The sequence below is a fragment of the Nesoenas mayeri genome (genome assembly GCF_963082525.1).
Source record: "Nesoenas mayeri genome assembly, chromosome: Z".
Classification (NCBI taxonomy): Eukaryota; Metazoa; Chordata; class Aves; order Columbiformes; family Columbidae; genus Nesoenas; species Nesoenas mayeri.
The window spans coordinates 62170243-62191991 of NC_137542.1; the positions used below are offsets into that span (position 1 = coordinate 62170243).

Genomic DNA, 21749 nt, shown 5'->3' on the forward strand with positions numbered 1-21749 from the left:
ACAGCTGGATTCAATGACCTCAAAGGTCTTTTCCAACCAAAGTGATCCTATCATTCTAAATCTTATTGAGGAAATACCATTACCAAGCAGTCAGATTAGAGCTACTTACAGGACCAACTGATTTGCTATTTAGAACCAAAAGCAAATATCTACTTTCTAAGGTTACCTCAAATGTTTTATCAGCATAAAAGATGCAAGTGGGAGAGAGACACTTGGTCAATAACTATCAAAATCCTGAAGATGTCAAACTAGGTAACAGCAGCAACTAATTTTGAGAATTAATGGGCATTTCATAAAGACATCAAGATCCATAACTAGTAAGCAGAACAGGAATTCTCGTCTCTTAGTGTACTTTTGCCTGTATTATTTTGATTTTTATTGACATAGGATTTCTAGGAATAGGAATTGCTGAGGCATCTTTGAAGGAAGTCAGTGAATCTGGCACACAACAGGAAACTCCTTTCACCTTGATGAACATCTTTGTCATACCAGGGCATCCTAAAAACTACTGTGTCTTCTTTTGTCTCAGGTAAGTAGACATAGGCTTCTCAGGTGGTTTGAGGGCAGTAGAATTCAAGCCTCTTCCTTTCCCTTTCAAATTTAACAGTCCAATCCAGCCTTCAGGAACTGGGAAGACTTGGCCTCATATCATGAAAATTTTAAAACAAAACTTGATCCCCGTTTCTTACCTGAGCAGAATGTCACAACCATCATGTACAAGTTCTTTCATTTCCTAATTTCATACTTACTGAAGTCTGGGTTACTCACATATCAGGATAAAGCGATAGAATTCTGCCATAATTAATACATAATTTACTATGTATAAGAAATAACGACACATTTTGACTCCTTTGTGGATCAGCATGAGGTTGTTGGGAAAACATGCTGCTGCATTTATTACACAGCATGCTACCTGTTGGAACACTGCAAACTAACTAGATATTATGGGGAAAAAAAAAAGTAAGAGCTCCCAAACACTGGATCAGGTTGCTTAGTGAGCTCACAGGATCCTTGTATATATTCAAAATACCCCAGGAGAAGTTGCTGAGCAATGGGAGTTAGTCACCAGCTTTGAATAGTGGGGTTTTAAAAAGATGACCTCCTGAGGTACCTTGCAACCTATAACTTGGCACTTATTTTGTCATACCTGTATGTCCACGTGCAGTTGGTTGCCTGTTCAAGTGCTACTGGTGGCTTAGGGATTTGGGCATGGAAGACACCCAACTGACTTACAGCCTGCACAGGACTGAAGAGACATGCACAGCAGGACAGACAGTCAGCAACTGTGTCTTTTTGAGGGTGCAACTAATTATTCAGACTTTCATTGGGAGGACTGCACTAACCTCCAGCCATCACTGGAGAATATAATATCATGATATACCAGCCCCATTTGGGGAATTGGCAGGGGAATTAAGACAACTGTTTTTATAGAGACTTTACTTCACAGATCCTTGGTCTTTGACCCTCAATGACACATTATAATAAGGTACTTAGATCTTAAAATTTAACCAGCTCCACTCTATAACACCCTTTTTTGTTCCTATCCCAAATGGTACTTCTGTGATAGATCGTTTTACTTCATGCCTTGCTCTCACAGCTGCACTGGGGAGAAAGCAAATCATTATGCCTTCTCTTGAAGTGAAGAGGTTGGCTGGAGATAAATGCTCAAAAGAAGTTCTCTCTTAAATTACTTCACCCACATGGGGAAATCTATTGATTTACTGGGGAAGGAGGAAGACTTCTAAAAGAAGCCAGGTATGAATGATGAATCTGGTTTCCTATAAACACTTCACTGTGTTTGGATGCAACACAGAAGGAGAGGAGCTGCCCAGGAACTTACTGAAACAAAAATCCACTGAAATATGTCTCTTAATGGTATTGGGTTGACACAAGATACCTACCAAAGCTACTCTGTGACTCCCCACAGAGTGTCTACAGAGCTGTTTTCTCTCATATATCCTCACTCCTCTCCACCAGCTGCTGTTGTGCAGCAGGTTTTTTTCCCCTTTTTACATTCATTACCACAGTAGCACTACCATTGTAGCTGATGGACTCAGCCTTGGCCAGCAACGGGTCTGTCTTGGAGCCAGCTGGCATTGGCTCTGTTGGACATGGGGTGTGAACTTCCAGCAGGTTCTGACAGAAGCCACCCTTGCAGCCCCACAACTACCAAAACCTTTCCACACAAACCCAATACACTTAAAAAACCCTCCAACTCTACTTATGATTTTTCCAAATTTTTAATGTACCCATTTGAAAGTGATTGCTGTATATATTACTATGTTTATACTTGCTATACATATATACACACACAGAGTGCTCAGAGGAGTTCAACATGCATTAGCAAAACTTGTAGAAGCAGGAAGAGACTAAAAGCCTTATTTTCATTAGTTTCATTAAATGATGAAGCAGAAGTACTAATTGTCTAATCTCATCTGTTCCTTGTTGATTTCAGAAACACGACAAAAAGACAAAGTCATCTCCATGGTGACTGTTAGAGCTTGAGACAAAACCACTGAAGATGCAGGCAATAATTAATCTGACATTTATACCATTCACTGAAAACTTTGATTTAACAATCAAAAATAAGATAGGTTTTGAAATCTAATATGAAGTAAAAAAAAAACCAAACCTGATTTCTCAGGTTAGATATCAACGTGGTGACACCTGAGACTTAAAATATTCTATGCGCATTCACTTTCCTTACTATGTCTTACATTTTATTTTCCTACCAAATTTCCCACTGCCCATAGGAAGGATATAAGTTGACTGAGAAAAGGTGAATGCAATTACACACTAAAAAAGAGAAAAAAAATAGAAAAGGGAATACCAAGAAAAAGTAGAATTTACCTTTTTTTTTCTGTCCTATTGTGATAACTAAGAAAAAAGAGATAGAAAGCGTCTCCCTTGGCAAGGGGAGAACACAAGTGAGCCAAGATAGCAAATGTCAGTATTCAGAGTTTGAAGTCACCTTCTCACAGAAGAAACTTCTTTCTGTATTTGTAATGAAGAAATATTTTTGCAGTCCAGCATGCTTTATCAACTTGAATTTGGAGGTAAGGGGGAAATAAGCTTAATGCTCTGTTAATGCTATAGACTGCAAGATACCATCTCAGCACTACCACTACAAATCTGGATTTCTAATTGAAGCATGGCACTCTCAGCTTCCTTAAAAACAATTACACATTGTTACTCATAGTGAAACAAACATAATTTTAAGTCTTACATACCAGTGACTCTCAAACTAATGAGCACAGACATCTCCAGGACACATTTTGCTACCACCAGCTTACATCCTTTCTGCCCATCAATGCCATTGTGGTTTTCAACTGTAGGATTACCTGAACAAAACTGTTCAGGGTGACTCAGCTTCCCAGCAAAGGTAGAACAAGGAACAGCAACAAACCAAAGTCCGCAAGAACTATATGGATCTTTTTACTCTGAGTAGCATACAAAATGCAGAGTAATTTTTACCCCTACTTTGACCAACACTGTACTCCTCCAAGTCTAAAATTCACTGACCCTGCTTCTATCTCTGTTTATCCAATTTTCAAAGGCATTAACTTCCACTGTCTCTTCCCTTACTCCTGCTGCCTACATTTACTTGTACACACGCAGTATCCCATTCTCTTGTGTACAAAGCTTGTAGGAAAAGAGAGGTAGGCACATAGAATTGTGAGCACATCCCCGGGTACATTCCTGCAAATGCCTAAAATTTCAGAATAAATACTTGCATATTCAACATCCACAAAATATAGAAAGAAGAGTATAATCTAAAGGTTGATTATTACTGCACTCTTAGGTGAATATATACTGTACTTTCAGTCTTGCTTTCTGCAAGAAAACCTGTGAAAGTTTTTCTCCTCTACAGATAGAGACCTGTTTTTACAAATTTGATTATTAACTGAATCACAGTGAATGAATATAGCACATATTTGGTAGACGTGAACACTAACTTAAAGATTTCATCAATACTCTCAACTTTCTATATGAGTGGCACCTGTAATGAGTAATTAGTATTTTTTTTATACATGCACAGCTGACTGTTTAAAGCCAGATAACCTTAGCCATATACTTGTTTTCCTTCTCCCACAGAGCTGCATGTAAAAATAAGTAACAAAAAAATTCAGAGTAGCTTTAGGGTTTTTTAAACAAGACCTACTGTCTTTATAACTTATGGTCAATACAAAGTAACTTTGAAACTCTTCAAGCTTTAGAAAGACAACTCAAACATGATTTGTGATATTGTGAGTTATTAACAGAAGAAAAAAAATTTGAAGACTTATTTAATATCGTTGCTAGTTGTAAATATTCCAACTTAAACAGCTCAAAACGAAGCTTCTTCCAGTGTAGCATTTTAGCACTGTATGAAACCTTACTGTTGCATTATAGAGATTAAAATACTAATATTCCCTATCTGCATTACCAGATTTGCCATATGAAATAAACCTACATTTGAAAAATACAGTATTTGAATGTTTCTGAATTATACTGACAGACAGTAATCATCCATACGTTTTGCTAATCTTGCACAAGATCTTCACTATCGAAAATAATCACTGAAAAAATGCTGTTACAATATGAATTTACTACCCCATTCCTTGCGTTTCCCCACCGTTGATGAAAAAATAAGCAAATGGTAAATTAAAACTACACAAATTAGAGGCAAAGAACAATTGTGTTTCTTGGACATAAAGGATTCCTTTTACTACAGCACAACTTTTTCTTAGTCTGATCAGTACTTTCACCAAGTGAAACAGAAATCAAAAGCAAGACACTGTGTGCCACACAAGCTTTAAAGCAAGTAAAATTTGTAGAAGCAAAGCGTTACTGAACAGGAGAAAACTCAATTCTGTTTTGGCCTCCTTTCACAGAACCATTCTTTTTTAACAAGTCAAAGCTCACTTAAATCAACCTACTCACTGAATCTTCCAAATACTTAATGGGACTGTGTATTCTTACACATCTTCTATTACATCTAGGTAGCCCATCACATGTTTCACAGCATAAGCCCCAAACTCTGAAAACAATACCTCACAAATCTTACCTAAAAAGATTAAGAGCATGATAAAGAAATAAACGTGCTTACTGTTCTTGAATCAGAGAAAGGATTGTACTCATCTAGCCCTGGAGGAACGTTTCTTGTCACTTGTGTCACAGAAGGATCCTAGAAGAGAAAATAATTCTGTAGATGTATGCACATGTATATAAGCAACAAGTCAAAACTTATAGAATAATATCATATACAACTCAGCTTTTGTTTCAATCTAAAAAGGGTTTGCTTTCACTAAAAAAGCCTGTAAACATGCACATCTTTCTCTGTCTCCAAAATGACATCATTCCACTCTGAGCTTCTTACAAACCTAGATTAACAAAATCTAAAAGAAACTCCATCTGTCATACATTTGATTTATACTGAAAAAAGCTCTCAATTGAGAAGAGAAGAAAACTGCATCCTGATATGTTGACTGCAGGACTCCACACCTATATACCCAAAAAGCACAACAGAAAAGCTTTCCGTAACGCTCAGTTTTCCCTACCCAGAAGTACCTCCAACTCCTTCAGGAATAGGAAAAGTATTTGAGAAAAATGAAGCTTCCCATAATGACAAAAGCACCTCTGATTCAGCTTCTACCCAAACTGGTAAAATTGAAAAAATAAAGTGTATTTTTTTTTTTTTCCTCCTATGAAACATACAGTAAGAAAGACTGCTTGAAGTTTAGCTTGAGAACACAATTTCAGGAATGAAACTTTTTTCTGTGCTAAAGACAGGCAGGCTTGGTTCTGCAGAAGAACAGAAGTGCCCACTACAATAGGCCACACTAACTTTGTCTAGGGAAAAATTGTACTTATTCCACAGGATTCCTGATACCACTGCATTGTTATTGCAGTTATTTCTGCATTTTCACAACATAAGAATGGATGAAAGTAAAGTCTTCTTGAAAAATTAATAAATCCACTTATTCAATGTGGTTTGTTACTTTTATATTTAGATAAATGCACAAAACAAGCATACAATATTTTGCATGTACATCAAAGATAAAAACCAGCCGTAAATATACTATTTACTTATAACTATTAAGTATAGATGTACATATTTTCTTAGTTTCAACAATCTAGTTCAACATTAGAAAACAAAACAGAGTTAATATGACTGGAAAGAAGATAAGTATTTACATTTATATAGATTTACATTCCTATTTCTTCTAAAGACAGCTACATTTAAAGTGTCTACATGTAATAGTTGCCTAATTTAAAAAAGAAGTTACAATCTACACTTAAGTAAAAATAAAAAATATTAAGCTACTGAAAAATAAAACCTGGATTCTCAGCATTTATTACAGCATTAGCTTAGTCTTGACAGCGGTAACTTAATCCACAGATGCAGGAACACTATTTTCTTAATGGGTACAGTCAACTTATTTACAGCTAGAAAAAAAATAGCGTAGAATATCCATCAACTCCAAAATCCTGAAGGATACAACAAATGAGAACAAGTCTGTTTTTTCCATTAGCTATAGTCACAAATTCATTAATATGAGACAATTTTTAAAAGTTTATTATAAAAAGTTGAAGACAAGAAAATAATTGCTTCAGAAATTAAAAAATTACATCATGCATAATTTAATCAAATTCATGCGCATAAGCATACATAAAAACTACCCTTCTGGTCACGTTAAATGCTATCACTTTTGGCTAAAGCATAAAATACTGCTGTGTAGCTAAATGTAACTGTGACTGAACAAGAATCTCCATTTCTATAAATGTATACAAAATGCTGCATACAATTTAAAATCAGCTTCTCTACATTCGATTTACACCATAACTAGTGATTGCACTAAAGTCACCTTGGTGACAGTCTCCCCCACATCCTAGGCTTGAATCTATAGTTTCAACTAAAATGTCGTCACATCTTGCATAAACTGATGGTCTAATTCTTTCTTACATGTTCTTTCATTAAATGACTGATACAAAATATTGTGTAGATGAACAACAAAAGCAAGCGAAAATGTGTGTGGAGAGAATGTTGTTAAAATTCAACTACAAATCATCTGAAACACTGAATTAAAAGATCATAAAAAATAAGGGAAGAATCAAATCTGACACTTGAATTAGGCATTAGTTTACTAGACTTGTCGGTACAAGATCAAAAAAGATGAACTTTAAAGATTAACACAAGTAAGAGAATTTCATAATACAATATACAGGTGGTATAAAGTTGTATACAACTGAAAACTTTTGATTTCCTGTGGTGGGTCGACCCTAGCCAGCAGCTAAGCCCCTACCTAGCTGCTCATACGCTGCCTTCCTCAGTGGGATGGGGAGAGAATCACAAAGGGCAAAAGCAAGTAAAACTTGAGAAAAAAAAACAGTTTAATAAAGAGGGGGTAGAGAAATAAAAAATTTAAAAGGCAACAAAAACCCAGAGCAATGCAAAAGCAGTCAGTCACCACCTACCACCAGCAGACAGATGTCCCCAGCCTCTGAGCAATGGTTACCTTGGAACCAGCCCACCACCACCACCAGTACCACCAACGTTACTGCCAAGCAGGATGCTATATGGCAGGGGTGTCAAACTCATTTTCACCAGGGGAGTAGTTACATTTATGAAGTCCTAAAATTACATACAGCCCTTTGAAGGCAACCATGAGGCCGATGTGGCCCCAGCAAAAATGAATTTGATAGCCTTGCTATATGGTATGGAACCTCTCTTTGGTCAGTCAGGGTCAGCTGTCCTGCCTCCGTCCCCTCGCAACCTCTTGCCCAACTGAGCCTGCTCCCAGGGGGAAGCAGGCTGTGCAACAGAGGTGGCCTTGGAACTGTGCAAGCACTATTCAGTAACAGCTGAAACACTGGTGCCTTACAAACACTGTTTCAGTCACAGGTCTGAAACATGAAAAAAAAAAATTAAGTCCATCCTAGCCAGACCCAGTAGACTTATTCTAGCCTCTACATGTTAGCATGAATTAGCAGAGCATAAAATACTTACTCTGTGATCATGTTTTCAGTATGGTAGCCCTTCCACAAATGCTCTCTTACCATTCCTCTTCCACACATAAAAATGTTTAAGTATAGACACATATGAAACTAGTGATACCTAAATATCAGCCACATAGTGAAACAGGATGTCTAAGTCTTTAAAACTTGAATCGAACTTAGCACTTTTAAGTCAAATTAGCTGCTTAAAAAGTACATTTCAACAATAAACTTTGCTATTTGAAGACTGCACCATTAACTCAGTTCAATTGTGCCCGTGAAGCACAACACACACAGTTATTTGAATAACTAGAATATCAGACTAATGAGACAGCCAGTGAACAGCAGCAGATTCCAAAAAGCAGGAAAGAGTGGCTACGTCAAATTTAGAAGAGCAATCTGTATTTAGAAATACAAAATGGAAACAATAATAAATATCTGATGAAAGAAAGCATTTTTTCTGCTAGTGTTTTAGAGAAGACCAGGTAAAGAAGGTTTCTCAGATCTCTTTACACAGCTATTGTGACCCTCTAACACTGACAAATGACAGGAAACGTGCTCAGCCATACAAGCCTACCACAGCAAAAGACAGTACTAGAAGTAAGTCGTATGCTTAAATGCATACAGTGAGTAGAGCAAGAAGGACTCCATCAGAAGATTTTTTCAAACAACAGTTGCTACACTTCTGCCAAATATTGCTATTATCTGCAGAAGCAGCAGAGACTCTGAAAAAACTGAATGACTCACAGAACATTCAATATGAGCTCTATCTAAGAAAAGTTTCATTATCTACTGAAAAATAGCTGAATTACACAAATTGAATCCCACATTCAAATTCTGCTCTCAAACAAGAGATGACATGAAGAGAAAAGTAACCTCATAGTTGAAGGAGGAAAATACTAGACTAGTGATCCATATCTCTCCTACACTCGTTCACTGCGATCTTCTTTCAACACCAGAAGTGTCCTCAGCATGGAAAGAAACAAGCTCTTCGCAGTCTCTGTGCCTGGGTGTGGGCTGCTAGACTTCAAATCGTTCTAATAAACACGTTGCCAACATCCGATGGCCACCACTACGCTCCTCATCTTCAAGGCTCTCGTCTCCTTTGCAAAACTTCTTGAACCACCACTGCACTGTACATTCGATAGCATTTCCTGGGCCAAATGCATCGTTGATGTTGGAAGTTATCTCTGCTGATTTACAACCCATTTTGAACTCAAATAAGAAAAATCGCTTGAATTTGCTTTTGTCTAACATAATTTCCATAGTCAAAAAATAAATATAAAATAAACAGCAAGTAATAAATCAGTAGAAAAAAAAATAAAGCACGAAAAGTGCATTAAAATTATGTATAAAATAACCACATTTATTTAAAAAGGTATTCCAATATCAAATGGCAGATTTAAACAATGCAAAAACCGCAATTATTTTTGCACCAACCTAATAAAAGAATGAATTTTGAAGTTAATGGAGGTTTGATTAATTAACTCAGATAATAAATGTTGTGCAGGACCACACATCCAATGAAAAAGTGGCAGTTAAATGAGCACTATCAAATTTCTATGTTACATGACACATATTCTAGTGGTTAAAAACAGTGAAAACTTATATATTCTACAGGAATAAGGTATAACTTATTTTTCCATATTTGACATTACACCCAAATAATAAAGTTCAAATACATTATTGTTTATTTATATTTTGTTTTTAATATTAAGAAACATTAAAAAAAAAAGCCGAAGAGATAAGTTCCAATAGGTGATTATATACAGACATCAACACAATGCAGCAGCATGGCTGGAACCATCAAACATCCACAGAACTCAGCTTACTGCATGATTTCAGTTATTAAAAATTGGGTTATCCTCTGCAAACACAGAAGATTGGGAATTTCTGAAACAGACTTTAAATATATGCCAGCCACTGAATGCAGCAACTGTGAAATGCTTCGTCCAATCTCAGACCGAGAAAGCTACGTCCTGGTAGAGCAGCACTTCTGTCCGAATCGGACCTGCCACTGCACTAACTCCTCATCATGACCTGATTTTACTCAACTACCCAGTCAGCCCCAGTCATGCTCCTTTCAGTAAAGGAGAATTACAGATCACTGTAATTCTCATCAAACTCCTTGTTCTTTCCTTCCAATATACACTTCCTTCTCCAGTTTAATCTCAACCAAATTCCTGCCAGTTCAGCTCCATGAGTTTCTGATAGTTTTATTTAACTATTAGTGACAACAACCGCAGACCATGATTTAAGAACAGGCCATTTTTCATATCCAGCCACTGTTGGTGGTGGTGCATTTAAGTCACACACAGTCATTTCGGATAACATTTTCAAGACCTGAATTAGTTCAGGAGACTCCCCCCTATAATGTCAATCTCAAAAGCAAAGATTAGCATCGCACTGTGTGAATAACTAGGAGTCATATACAAAAAGTACCCCAGTATTTATATTAAGAATGAAAGAGTCAGATAGGAATAAACAAACAAACAAAAACAAATAAACAAACAACAACAACAAAGGCAGAAATCCACATTTCTATCTCACATTGGTAAAAGTACCTAAGCACCTATAGAACCACATGTTTATCTGTGTCGGGTTAACAAATTCTGCTTACATCACTCAGATACAGATGAAATTAACCAAACACCAAGTTATCACATAGCATGTACAAACACCATTAATCAGAAATGAGAGTGTTTAAAATGCAGCAGGGTCAGTGCTGGTTTTTCATGCTTTATTTCTTCCTTCATAATCCCAGGCCCAAGAAGAAGTAAAAGCACAGAAACTTCACGAACAGCAACTAATTTGAGATTTCATGTTTCATTATCCTAATAGTACACTACACTGTTAAATGTAAACTGTTCACATTGCTAAAGGAAGCCATAATGTACTGCACCTACAATAACATTTTTTTAATCTATGAGTAAAAACCACTTACTGTAGGAAAGAATTGTCCTCAAAGGTTACACATGTAACACCTGGGTGAATTAATGACTTAAGAGGCAAAATAAAGACTATTTCTGCACTTCTATTAATAATTTAAAAAACCAAAACTGAGTAACAACTACAACAGTTCTTTCACTATTTCAAGTTTAACATCTCATTGACTGATCAGCCATTTCCCACCCCCCTCACAGAATGATATTCAGAAGATTTTCGCTCTACTCCAGCCAGAGCACAATGGTTAAACAGGACAGCTTGAAAGTAGCCAGCTGGGGTTTCTTATACCTCGCTCTCAAGCAATGCCTCTTAAATGCCACATTATCTCACAGCAGCAGAGCTATGACAGGTTCTGAGCTACTGAGCTAGGCAAATTTCTCACTTGAAATAAAAAAGAAACTTCAGAGGCTCACAAGGCCAAAATTTACCTAAAGCTTGCACCAGTTGTAGTTTGCAATGGAGTACTGGATACATAAGAAAGCATCATCTCCATAGCTATTCTTAAATCTTTCTCTTTTCTCAGCTCTGACATTCCTCTTTGTAATATTAAATCTCAATACATAGTTCAATAATAATACTAATGCAACATGCGCTACCACTTTACTGAAAAAATACAGCTATAACTGATACTGAATACCCAGTAAAACACTTCACAGTTTTAATAGATTACAGTGCAGTTACAGCACTGATTAAGTGTGCTCTTGAAAGCTAACTACCATGTAGGACAGCTAAAGGACATTCTCAACACCACGATGTTCAACTTTATATTATGCAAGATCTAGGGGAGCTCATAAATTTTGAAGTGAAGAAATCAGGTAATAAAGTCAGAAAAATCTTTGTATTTTAAGTCCTTTACTACTTTAAAGACAGACACCTTAATTGGGTATGTTTTATAGTCATATAAAATAACTAAAACACAGTTATGCATACAGGCACACAACAAAACTTTGAATCCCAAAGCACAAATACTGCAGTAACCCTTCAAGTAGTTAGGGTTCTGATCCTTAAAAAAATATTTAAGACTTCTCTTTCTTCCTGTAAGTTTCCATGACTTTAGCTTCACTTGAGCAACCAAGGTGTAAACTGTATAGATTCTGCTTGCACACAACATAATAGTCATCATCTGCACTACTAGCATCAGCATCAAACCTCCAGCTTGTACTTCCTGCCAAACCAGACAGAAGATTAATCTGTGCTCACATGAGTCAGATTAAATGTTATATCCAAATTATAACCGGAATTACCTCTGTAGTAAATTTAAGCTCTAACATATACATAGGTCTAGTGATTCAAGTAATCCTGTGACCTCAGTGGGAACGATTAATGTGCCTAACACCATTTTTAGATACCTTACAGCACTTCAGACATCCACACAAGAAATGTAGTCATGACAGAACTACAGAAGACCCATGTATTTTTGGAGCAACAGCTTGAAGCTAACAACGCTCTGGACACCTAATCCAACACACAGAAACTACTCACGTAATTAATATTACATACATTCATGGGTTTCCATGATTGTCTGCTTCCACATTAAAATTGAACAAGACATAGGCCATTCTGTTTAAATCTTCACCCATACCAAGTAGTGGTTTGGCTTTTATCTGAAGGTCACCATTCACATTTAAACAAAATATATCTCAGTTTCCAGTCTTATCATAATCACTATAGTATCAAATTCCTGTTCCTGCTCAGAGCTCCAAATCAACAGAGGTCATCACAGAACTCAGCTTTTAAAGTCTCAATTCCGCATTCATAAGTAACCATTTCATATGTTTGGATGACTGTAACAGACAGCCCTCAAACCTTTTACAGTCTGTTAGCCAAGCTATAAAGGCCTGTGAAATTCATAGCTCTTCTTAAAAAGTGAAGAATTTCTTCTCTTAGTAGTAGTATCATTTCCTCATAAACAAAAAACAAACAAACAAAACCACAGCACCAATACATCTGTATTGTAGATGAGCTGCTGACTTGTTTCAGAGTAAATGAAACTTACACTGGATCTCAGGTCACTGCTGTTTCAGAACCTTTGTATCTGTATGACCTCCCAAGTCAGAACACTATGACCATCCCTTACCCTATGACACTTAAAAAAAAAAAAAAAAAAGGTACAATAAGGAGACATCTACATTAGAAACTTGTCTTTTTCGTCACACAAAGTTTATTTCATGCTGACTTAGTCTATTCAAGAACAAACTGTCAAAGCCTTGAGGACTGCCCAAACCCCTCCTAGGTGGTCAGACCCACGTCATCACTAAGGACTTGTCTGGTCACTATGGGCCTGCTGGCTGATCCTGGTTACTTTCACCGGACCTGATCCTGACCTGACTTTCTAACTTGGGCTCAGATCTGCCTCCTCTCTATGGACTTGTCCAGCACTCTAGACTCTTGGCTGAACACAGTTATGATCACCAGATCTGGTCTACTCACCTTGCACAGGTGCTGCGGGACTGCAATGTTTGTCAGTGAGAACCTTACCAGGTGTGAATTCATACTCACACGCTATGGCAAGTGCTTCTCAGTGAAATAAATGAAATAGCTTTCATTAGTAGTCTGCTTTCATTTATGATACTTGAAGTCACATCATATATGTATTTCTGCACAATACCACTATAACAAATTATAGCAGGATTATCATGTCTTTATTTGTACGGCACATGGATGCATTTTCTTCTGCACAACTTTAATGTGACCAAAAGCTTTTTAATGTTAGAATGTTACTTATCTGTTTGTTTCATTACCTCTTTCAAAACAAAACATTTCTTGGTTTTGTTGGTACAGCACCCAGGGGACAGCTATTTACAGAGGAACACTATGACTTCAAAAGCCTATCAGCCTCTGGATTCAGTTTGTCTTTTTTTTAAAGAATAAAAAGAGAAAAAGCAGAGGTTAAGTAGCCACTGTCTCAAACTTTACAATGTTTTGAAGCGAGAAATTCTGTTTTATAAAATAAATTTATTTACTTCCAAGATTAAAAAACCAGAAACATAATTTAATTCTAGGCTTCCAAAGAATGAACTACCCCAAACACCACGTTTCTGCTTTACCTTTATCTTCCCAGAGAACATAATTATTTAATTCAACACCCAGCAAGAATCTCTGCTGAAATATTTTTATTAAAATGCATGAGAACAGTTACAGGAAAATTCACAAAAAGATCACAGACAATTAGTAAACCCAAAATACGTAAGAAAAAGAAGGATCTATCTCCAGACCTTGGCAACAACTCTTCCACGTGATCCCTCCCTATGTTTCTTTGCCATACTACTTTTTGATTTTACATTAGCACAGAAAGCAAGCAAAAAAAACCCTAACCACATCACACATAAAATTATGAAGCAAAGACAAATAAAAATATCAGTGTATTTGAATAAGGTGTTCAGACAACATGACTTAGGTTGTCAGGATCCATCTGGAAATACTGGTTCTATGTGTAAAGTATTTTAAAACTTACACTCAGGCAAAACTTAAATGAACACATGCATAATACCCACTAATGTCAAAGCTGTTATGCCAACGAGATGGCATTAAGGCTTGGTTTACATATAAGGCCTTCTGTCCCTTCAAGTTAAATGTGTGGATGAGTAAAGGTATGCAAGATTACCTTCTGTGGGCAGTGGAATGTGATGGAAATTCGTAAGACTGAAGTAAGCAAAAAAAAGCCTCTGAAAAAGTACAGAGCTTTCCTAAACAAACTTCTGCAAATAAAAGAAATCCACAACTGTGTTTAACAGTGAGCTTCAAGTTACAGAGAAGTTGTTATACAGTCCTTTTATCATTATGCATTGCAGATGAGAAGCAGAGCATGGATTCTGCCTGATAGCTACAACAGAAACCTTTCCCAGAAGAGAAACTGGAATAAACTATTGCAGTTTAGCAATGTCTTCAACCTGTAAGTATGGCTGAGGTAGGCCCATAGCTTAAGTATCATAAACACTACATAGGACAAGTTACCCGAGCTGATGAGCGATGGAGGGGCAACTGTACTGCTTACAATACCCGAACGGTTCTGGCTATCTCCACACAATAAATTTGGCTAGGTGTTACTTTCATAACTGTTACAAAAAGTGAGGAAAGGCAGCATGTGTTTTTGTTGCTAGAACATTCTAGAACACATGTTGCACATTCTAGAACAATGACACCTTTTCAGTGCTTGGTGCCAAAAGGTATTAAAAAGCACAGTGCTCGCTGTCATTGGTGCCAGTCCAAACTATTGTTGGAGGCAACCTCAATGCCAGGGCTGCTGTTCATCTGGAACGTCACTGCACTGTGTACAGCATCAAGTAAAAACACAGTTTCTAGCCTAACGTACTAGCAAATAATTTTATGACCATAAAAATGAAACTAATGATTCAGACAGCCTCCAACTAATAGATGTCAGTAACGCTATGCTTCAAGCAGCTACCTGCACAGAAGTATGCTTGAAATGTGACAGCTCAATTTTTAAAAGGCATAATTATTCCAGATAACATCGTAAACTCGCTGCCATATGCTATGTGTGTGTTTCAAAGTGTCAGCATTAAACAAAATGTGGCCAAAAAAAGAGTTCAGTAAGATTATTAAAGTAAGTAGTTCAGTAAATATGTTGAACTGGATTCAAATAATAAAGAACAGGAACAGAAGCATCTAAGCAAGTTAGCTCATTTTGACAGCTGAAGCAACAATTCTAAGCTCTATGACAAGCCTGTAGTGCAAAAACTAAAAGCTTTAGAATACATTACACAGCATTTTGAGATGCAGGATAGAATTTATCCCTAGTCCTCAGTACCCTCCATGCTTCCATGCTTCAGAAATAACATGAAGAGGCAAGTAAGCTTAAGGGAGGAGGCTGGAGAGGAAAAACGGGGTAAATTTACTAAGCTTAACTATCTGTTTAAGTCATATGGACGAAAAAAGACTGTAGTAGTACTATACGCACAGAAAGTTACCGCCAAAATAATATTAATTTAAAAAAAAAAAAAAGCTTTATTTATTTTCTTCAAAATAATGCACCTGAAACGTGATTTGTATTATTTTAGCAACATAAGGAAAACACAGAAGCCTGAACTTGTGAAACGGCTGCGCCCGTTTCTAGGGCTTCCAAAAACATTGCTTATCCTACAACCCCCCCAGAGCTGAGGCGCCCCAGGGCCGGAGGAGGGCAGCCCCAGTGCCGGAGGAGGGCAGCCCCAGGGCCGGAGGAGGGCAGCCCCAGGGCCGGAGGAGGGCAGCCCCAGGGCCGGAGGAGGGCAGCCCCAGGGCCGGAGGAGGGCAGCCCCAGGGCCGGAGGAGGGCAGCCCCAGGGCCGGAGGAGGGCAGCCCCAGCGCTGCCGGACAGCGGCCACGGCCCTCCAGCCCCACCGAGGCCAGCGCTGCCCGCCGCGCCGGCCCTTCCATCCCCGCACTCCGCCAGGGAACAGCCGGGGCCCTTCTCTCCCCCCGGGATGGCCGCGGCTCGGCGCAGCCCGCTCTTCCCGTGCCGCCCCCCCGAGGCAGGCTGGCGGCCGCCCCCTCCCCGCCCCCAGCCTCACCTTGAAGGGGTTGTTGAGGTCCGGGTCGGCGAAGGGGTTGCTGTCGAAGTCCGACATGGCGGGGGCAGGCGGGCGCTGCGATCACCGAGTGACGGCTCTTCCCCTGCGGCGCCTCCGACACTCGCCGGCTGTCCCCCCGCCGCTGCCACCAGCCGCTGCGGCCCGGGCCGAGCCCGCCCCCACCGCCACCGACCAGCCGCGCAGCGCCGGCCACCCAAAATGGCCGCCCCGGAAGTGAGGTTACGGGGTGGAACGGCCCTAGGAAGGAGGAGCGAGCCCCCCGCCGGGGCGGGCGGGAGCGGGGCGTGGGAGAGCCCATTCCTGGGGCGGGGAGGGAGGAGAGCCGGGAGAGCGCATTCCGGGATGGGCGAGGGGGGGAGGCAGCTGTGGTGAGCGCTGTTGGGAGCCTGTCGTCCTCGCCGCTCCGCCTGGGCTGGCGGTCGGGTTCTGCCCGCTGCCTTCGTCTGTCAGTACCAGCCGGGAGGTCTGGGGCTCCCCGCGTGTGGCAGGGGCGGTGCCCCCGCTGGGAAGGGCGTGCGGGCGCTGCCAGCGGCCGTGGCGGGAGCGGGTGTGTCCGCCCTGAGGGGCCGGCTCGGCTGGGGTCGCCCCCACTTGGTGACCGTGTCTCGGGGCTCCTCGGTACCGACCCAAAGGGAGGAGCTGTGTGCCTTTTCGGCCTCCTTTAGGGTGGGTCAGGACAGCCCGTCTAGTCTGGAAAGTGAAATGGTACATATGAAAGTAGCAATAAAGCCTTCGAATTTGAGGCTGATTTGGTAAAAAAACAAATCTACTTTCTCGTTCCCTTCTGACGGCATGATGAATTGCTTGCCGAGATTGAGGCTTTCAGGGGTCTCAAAGGTCCAAGGGCTGTGCTTCGGGTTCGGCTTCAAGCCACAGCCACAAAATCCTGATTCTGTGGGTGGGCACGTGTCCTGTTTTTGGCTGGGACGGAGGTGATTTTCTTCACTGTAGCTGGTATGGGGCTGTGTTTTGGATTTGTGCTGGCAACAGTGTTGGTCACAGACACGTGTTTTAGATCTCGCTGAGCAGTGCTCACCACTGTCCAGCTATTTTCTGCTTCTCACACCACCCCACCAGTGAGTGGGCTGAGGGTGCACAAGAAGCTGGGAGGGGACACAGCTGGGACAGCTGACCCCAGCTGACCACAGGGATATTCTGTACCATATAATGTCATGCTCAGTATGTATTTGGTGAAAGGAGAGGATGCTCTGGGGGATGGTATTTCTCTTCCCAAGTCACCATTATGTGTGATGGAGCCCTGCTGTCCTAGAGATGGGTGAACACCTGCCTGCCCGTGGGAAGGAGTGAATGCTTGTTTTGCTTTAGTGATGTGTGCGGCTTTTGCTTTAGTTATTAAACTCTTTATCTCAACCCATGAGTTTTCTCAACTTTCTAATTCTCTTCCCCATCCACCCCTGGGGAGGGGTGAGCAAGTGGCTGTATGGGGTTTAGTTGCCAGGTGGGCTTAAACCACAGCAACACATTAAAAGGGCTTCTTGGAAGTGTTTGACTATTTCAAACTGTTTGAAAGACTATTGAAATAATTAACCGGAAATACTGACACTGCAGTTTGAAGAACCCATTCCAAATGATGCACTGAAGAACCATTGGTTCAGAGCTACGGTTGAAATTTGAAATCCCGTATACTTGATATCAAATAGTCTACGTTGATGCAACACTTTTAAAACAAGTGAATGCTGGATTTCTTTATGTATTTCTTCTAAAGAAATTATTTAAACTTTCATTTAAATGAAACAAAAAAGTTTGAAGCAAGTCAGACAAAAAGAAACTGCTATGATACTAAAACTGGCTATTTAACTTTTTGGCATTCAAATGTGATTCTTTTCCATGTAATAATCATAAACAAACTGTGGGACATGCTATCCAGGCTTTTTGAAGGCAGACTCAGAATGTTAACATTTTTATGTATTTTAATGGTGCTACATATATCATTATTCTGATCCTGACACTGGGAGTCATGACAGTGGTGGTGTTCTGTCAACAACTCAGGAAAAATCCTACATGGTGCCTGAGAAATGATTTTACATGGGTCAGAAAAGAAAGCAATAATTGCTTCAAGGCTTGCTCTAATTTATGCAGAAGTTTCTCAATCATTTGTGAAGGACTGTTCAGCAGATACAAGATGTATGCGAATGGGAAAAATCATAAAAGCATGGCTTCTAAACAACAAAACACTTTCAACTTTTTTGTTGCTATGAAGTGTAAAGTACTCCATACTTCAAAAAACACAAAGGCAGCTGTTGCATGATCAACAAAAGTATGTTAAAGTATTAGTCACATTCATTCATATAGCTCACTTATGGTGACAGGAGTATAAATAATGTTGTTTTCCAATGTTTGCCCATGGCTTGGTATGTCACAGCTCAATGATAAGAGTTGATAGTTCAAAAGCTGTGTGCATGGGCAACTATACATTTCCTCCTCTTTCAACTTAACATGAGTGAATGAAGGAATGAATGCATGAATGAAGATTTGGCTGAAAATAATCTCTTTTCCTGTGCGGTTGCTGGTGTTTCAAATCATGGACATTGTGACATTTTTCTGATAATAATTTATGCGTAGTTACAGGGGAATAATCTGTCAATCTCATATAAGTTTCAATGCAGTAACAAAACTTCACTGGGACTTTTTTGGAAAGTAAAAGAAGTATTTTACAGTTAAATGATAGAACTTTGATAGTGCATCTTTGCTTGCTCTTAGAAATGTTAACTTTGGGAGATACCAACTAGCTGCCAGCTAACAGAAAATTATAATTAATTTATCCTTCAAAATCATTGAGTAGTTTGTACTATACATAAAGAACATGGGTAATGTAAGTGGTTATCATTTGATGCTGAGCGTTGATATTTCAGAATTAGAAAAGAGACATGGTTAGCCAAGGATGTCTTTCCTCAACAAGTCTTGTCTACTCCATACTTCCCAAATAGTAGATTTTTTTTTTTTTAATAATTAGCTACTTGCAATTAACTGTTTCTAATTGTGGCAATATATATAGTTAATTCATGTATCAACCTGATTTTTAATGTGCTAGTTGACATTATTTAGATAAAAATATCTCTCTCAACTACAATTTCCTCAGCCTTCTGGAACTGATTTCGTTCAGTGGTTTTCAAGAATTCTGAAATTGTTGCCTTCTTAGCAAACAAAATTATATTAATCTGAATTGGTCATTTTTTCAGACAGAAGAGTTTAAATTTCAGTGAGTGAACAGTAGATTTGAGCTGCTTCTGTGAGTACTGTACTTGTATACTGTATTTAAGAAATCTTGTGTGAGGAACTGACTTGATATTCCTTCAAGTCCTGCTTCTCTCCATTTTCTATCACTTGTGGAGTTTACAGTCTTTATGCCAACCTCAGATGGTGGCAAGGAGCGCTCATATCAGCTGAGAGGAAAACCCATCAGCTTTTTTTCAATCCAAAATGTTTGAATGCTGAGTAGACAACTAAGTGATCTGTCTTGATCATCTCTCTGTCCCAGTAAAGTAGATCATCATTCTACAGAGGATGTACTTTCAAAAAACAAAATCAAGCTGTAACAAGCCCTAGTGACCCCCCATTTCCTCTCATGAAATGGAGCAGTCTATACAGCAGCAAATGCAAGCACAATTGTTAGCAGCAAGCAGGGATGGAGAATGCCAACGTGCCACATAAGCACATAGCTAAGGCTCTGCTACTGAAGTTGGGCAAAATGACTGGCATGGGAGACTGAAATACTGCTAGAAACTCATGCAGTAAAGCAAGCAAGAGAACTCACACTAGTGCAAGTTACAGCATCAAATTAGATCATGTGCAGATAGAAATTTTAAACTCTTTCTGAAAAATTAGGCAGAAGACAGTCTGTTAGGTAAAACTTCACCTGAAGAGTTATTCAATAGCAGCTCCTGAAACAATTTAAAATACAAAGAAACTTTTTCTAGGTTTTACAGCAGAGAGATTTACTTGCGAAATGTTGGAAAGGTTTTAACTTGGGGGGGAGGGAAGAAAAATGTGATAAACAGGCTTTTCAGTGTAATACTTGAAGGTCATAAGCTGCAATATTCCTCAAAATCTTTTGCCTCAATTTAAAGAAAAATTTGTGGAGAAGATAGAAGAAAGGGCAGAAATCACAGCAGCATTCAAAGCTCAAAAATCTGCTACATGCAGACTGCCATTTAACTTCTTTTTCTCTTTCTTACAACCAGTGTGCTGGCTGCTGAATCAAAAGCTCTGTGTTTCCATCTTGCAAAGTCTTGAGCTAATATAAACTTGTTTTAAATAGTCTGAAGAAGTAGCTTTATTCTTTTTCTGGGGGTGGAGCAGCTTTGCCAGTTCTGCTGTTAGAAGGTACACTTACACCCTTTTCTGGTAGAACCAGCTTAGCCAGCTTACAGGAGGCGATGTGTGACCAAGCCAAACCTCTGGGGTCACCTAACAAGTGCAACAGTGAATAGTCACAGGTTGGTGTCTTGCCCTTTGTATGAGAACCCTGACTACTTTCTGAAGCCCCACACTTAGATTTTTCCCATTGTGTTTCAAAACTGTTGCAGGATATTTGGAATTCTTCTCTGTGGACATCTCACCTCTCTGGAGGTAGAAGAACAGGTAACCTAATGCACAGCCAGGCTGCGGTCATTTTCCCAAAAGTCAGTCTGATGCTATCAGTGATCTCATGCCCTGCATACCCATGCTCTACCCCACTGCCTTGCTACGACCGTATGCTCTACCCCAGACCCGCACTGGTGTCCAGCCACTGTTCCTCATGCCTCTCAGGAACTGAACTTTAGTTTACATCAGAGAACCAACATCTCATTTGCTATTTGGAGTAACTGATTTTGCTTATGTGCAGGTGCTCTAAGGACATGCTGTGTAATAACAAAATCAGGTCATTCTTGACTTGAGCAAAGAATCATTTTTGCTGACCTAGAAAGACATTGCTCAGTGTCACATCATTTGAAACGAGGGTTAGATATGAAAAGGAAAAGCTGTCCCCCATGGAGCCATTACCGTCTGCTGCTCATTGTATTCTCCTTAGTCCTATTCTCCTCCATCTGTTCTGGGACTTTGCAAAGAGTAGATCATCAGCAAACCATCCTTCCCTCTACTTATTTTTCCTGTGCACCCGTTGCTGATCTTTGTCCGAGGAGTAGAGCCCTTCTCTCATGGCAGAGGATGCCTGTGTTTTAGGAATGTGCAGGCACAGCACAGCTATCGCCAGTAAGGTGTCTTCATTTTTCTCCCAGACTGAACTTGCCTGCATATTTCCCATCCTGCAGGCAGCGAAGGTAAGCATAAGCA

At 39.5% G+C, this 21749-nt stretch overlaps 1 protein-coding gene across 1 annotated transcript in view; it reads right to left on the reverse strand.

Moving 5' to 3' along the window:
• The window catches only part of SCAMP1 (secretory carrier membrane protein 1), a 40247-nt gene extending 23672 nt beyond the window's left edge, over positions 1 to 16575 (reverse strand). Inside the window, exons 1-2 of the mRNA XM_080362789.1 lie at positions 16434 to 16575; positions 5090 to 5167 (exon numbers count right to left, since the gene is read on the reverse strand). Coding sequence (XP_080218915.1) covers positions 5090 to 5167; positions 16434 to 16490 — 135 coding nt within the window. The 5' untranslated portion in view covers positions 16491 to 16575. The remainder of the gene's footprint in view (positions 1 to 5089; positions 5168 to 16433) is intronic.
• Positions 16576 to 21749: the final 5174 nt, after the last annotated feature.